The 1,852-nt window shown below is 35.3% G+C and overlaps 1 protein-coding gene across 4 annotated transcripts in view; it reads left to right on the top strand.

The window, feature by feature from the left end:
- The window catches only part of LOC100940831 (complement factor H-related protein 2-like), a 24,166-nt gene that overhangs the window by 19,376 nt on the left and 2,938 nt on the right, over window positions 1-1,852 (top strand). For 3 of the 4 annotated variants that reach the window (XM_023514544.1, XM_012806677.2, XM_023514543.1), the window contains one exon: window positions 323-505. The exons of the other annotated variant lie outside the window; for it this stretch is intronic. In XM_023514544.1, the coding sequence (XP_023370312.1) occupies window positions 323-505 (183 nt within the window). The remainder of the gene's footprint in view (window positions 1-322; window positions 506-1,852) is intronic. 4 annotated transcript variants of the gene reach the window in all.

The following is a 1,852-nucleotide window of genomic DNA, read 5'->3' as shown; positions in this document are numbered from 1 at the left end:
GAATGCCATGATGGGTATGAAAGCAAAAGTGGAAACATCACAGATTCCATAACATGTGGTGAAAATGGCTGGTCCCATTTGCCAACATGCTATAGTAAGTATTGGAATTTTTGTTATTTATTTTTCTAGAATTAAAATATATGTGTACGTATTCCTTGTTTGAGTATACATTACTCTGAGACATTTTTAAAGCTCAAGACTGAAATGCAAACTGTATCCTTTGGAAAATAAATAAGATATAGTTACTAGTACATTAAGAGCTTTATTTAGATAGTGTCCAATGAATTATTGATTTTTCCAAAATAAAGTGTTTTCTGTTTAGATTCTCTAGAAAAATGTGGGCCTCCTCCACCTATTAGCAATGGAGACATCACATCCTTCCTATTAAAAGTATACCTTCCACAGTCAAGAGTCGAGTACCAATGCCAGTCCTACTATGAACTTCATGGTTCTAAATATGTGACATGTAGTAATGGAGAGTGGTCAGAGCCACCAAGATGTATACGTAAGTTCTTAATATTCTTCTAGATTCTGAGAATATTAGGGTACTAAGTTTGCCATTACCTACTTATAGCAGAATTTCATGGGTTATTTCAATGGAACTGTGTTCACAAACAGTTATTCTGTTGACTTTCAACTATTAATATATAAAAGTTATAAGCTTGGAAAATTTCTATGTAAACAAAGGCAAAGCTTTTTTAAAAAGGGGGGAATGTTCGCAGACCTCAACTTGCTAATGGGCGCTATGAATCTTCAAGAATAACCCCCATTTATTATACACACAGGAATGTGGGATGTCACTTAACACCAGTAACTATTTTCACATTATTTACATTTTTCTACAGAGTTTTCAAAGAGAGTTTGGGGATGGGTGCAGCAGCACATACTGGTAAAACCAGTAAATGTAGGAGGTCAAAGCAGAAGGATCATTTGAGGCCAGGATTTTGAGAAAAAACTTGAAAAACACAGCAAGATCCTGTCTCTACAAAAACAGAAAAAGAAAAAAGAAATTAGCCAGGCATCATGTTGGGTGCCTATAGCGCTATCTATCAGCAGGCTGAGGCTTTAGGATTGTAAGAGCTCAGGAATTTGAGGCTGCCTTGAGCTGTGATTGTGCCACTCCACTCTGGCCTGGGTGACAGAGCAAGACTCAAAAAATCAAACAAAAAAATAGTTTGGCAAGTATTGTTTCAAGAAACCATGGATCATTACCTGTAATTCTATTTGAAAACCCAAAAGGTTTCTGGTAGAACAAAGAGCTGGTTAACACTGCTAAGTCTTTGCTCTGTTTGTCTTACTTGTATTTTACTAGTTTCTAGCAAGGAAGAACAAATTAATGAATATTTCAGAAATTTCCAGAAATCACCACTTTCCCATTTCTACCTTCATCTTCTCTTCTTTCATCCTAAGATTGACATGAATACACTGAAAAATTTTCATGTCCCTAATGTACATATTTCCAGAATTCTGGCCCCGATATCCTACCAACTTAAAGTAATACAAAGCAAAGAATATGAGGCACAATAATAATGGCAACAACAACAAAACTTGACCAATGTTTGCCACAAGTTTCTACCAGCCTACTGGCCCTGCTGATCAGACAAGTTTTTCCCTTTTCCTACTTAGATAGTTCCAATAAATTAGATAGTTAGATAGTTCCTATTTAGTTTCCAAGAGATTAATTCCTACATTAATTCTTAAACTCAATGTTCTCAAGTTCTTAAAGTTTGCAAGTTCCTAAGTATAGGATAATACCTATACTTATACCTACAGGATAATATCTAAGATAAGAACTTATAGCAGTTCCTTTCTCTGATGGGACTCCTTTCCTTTCAGCCTTTTTAACTTTCAC

This window comes from Otolemur garnettii, unplaced genomic scaffold, assembly GCF_000181295.1.
Source record: "Otolemur garnettii isolate 467f Iridium unplaced genomic scaffold, OtoGar3 scaffold00055, whole genome shotgun sequence".
Classification (NCBI taxonomy): domain Eukaryota; kingdom Metazoa; phylum Chordata; class Mammalia; order Primates; family Galagidae; genus Otolemur; species Otolemur garnettii.
Note: the sequence above shows the minus strand (reverse complement) of the source record. Positions and strands in the feature narration are given on the sequence as shown.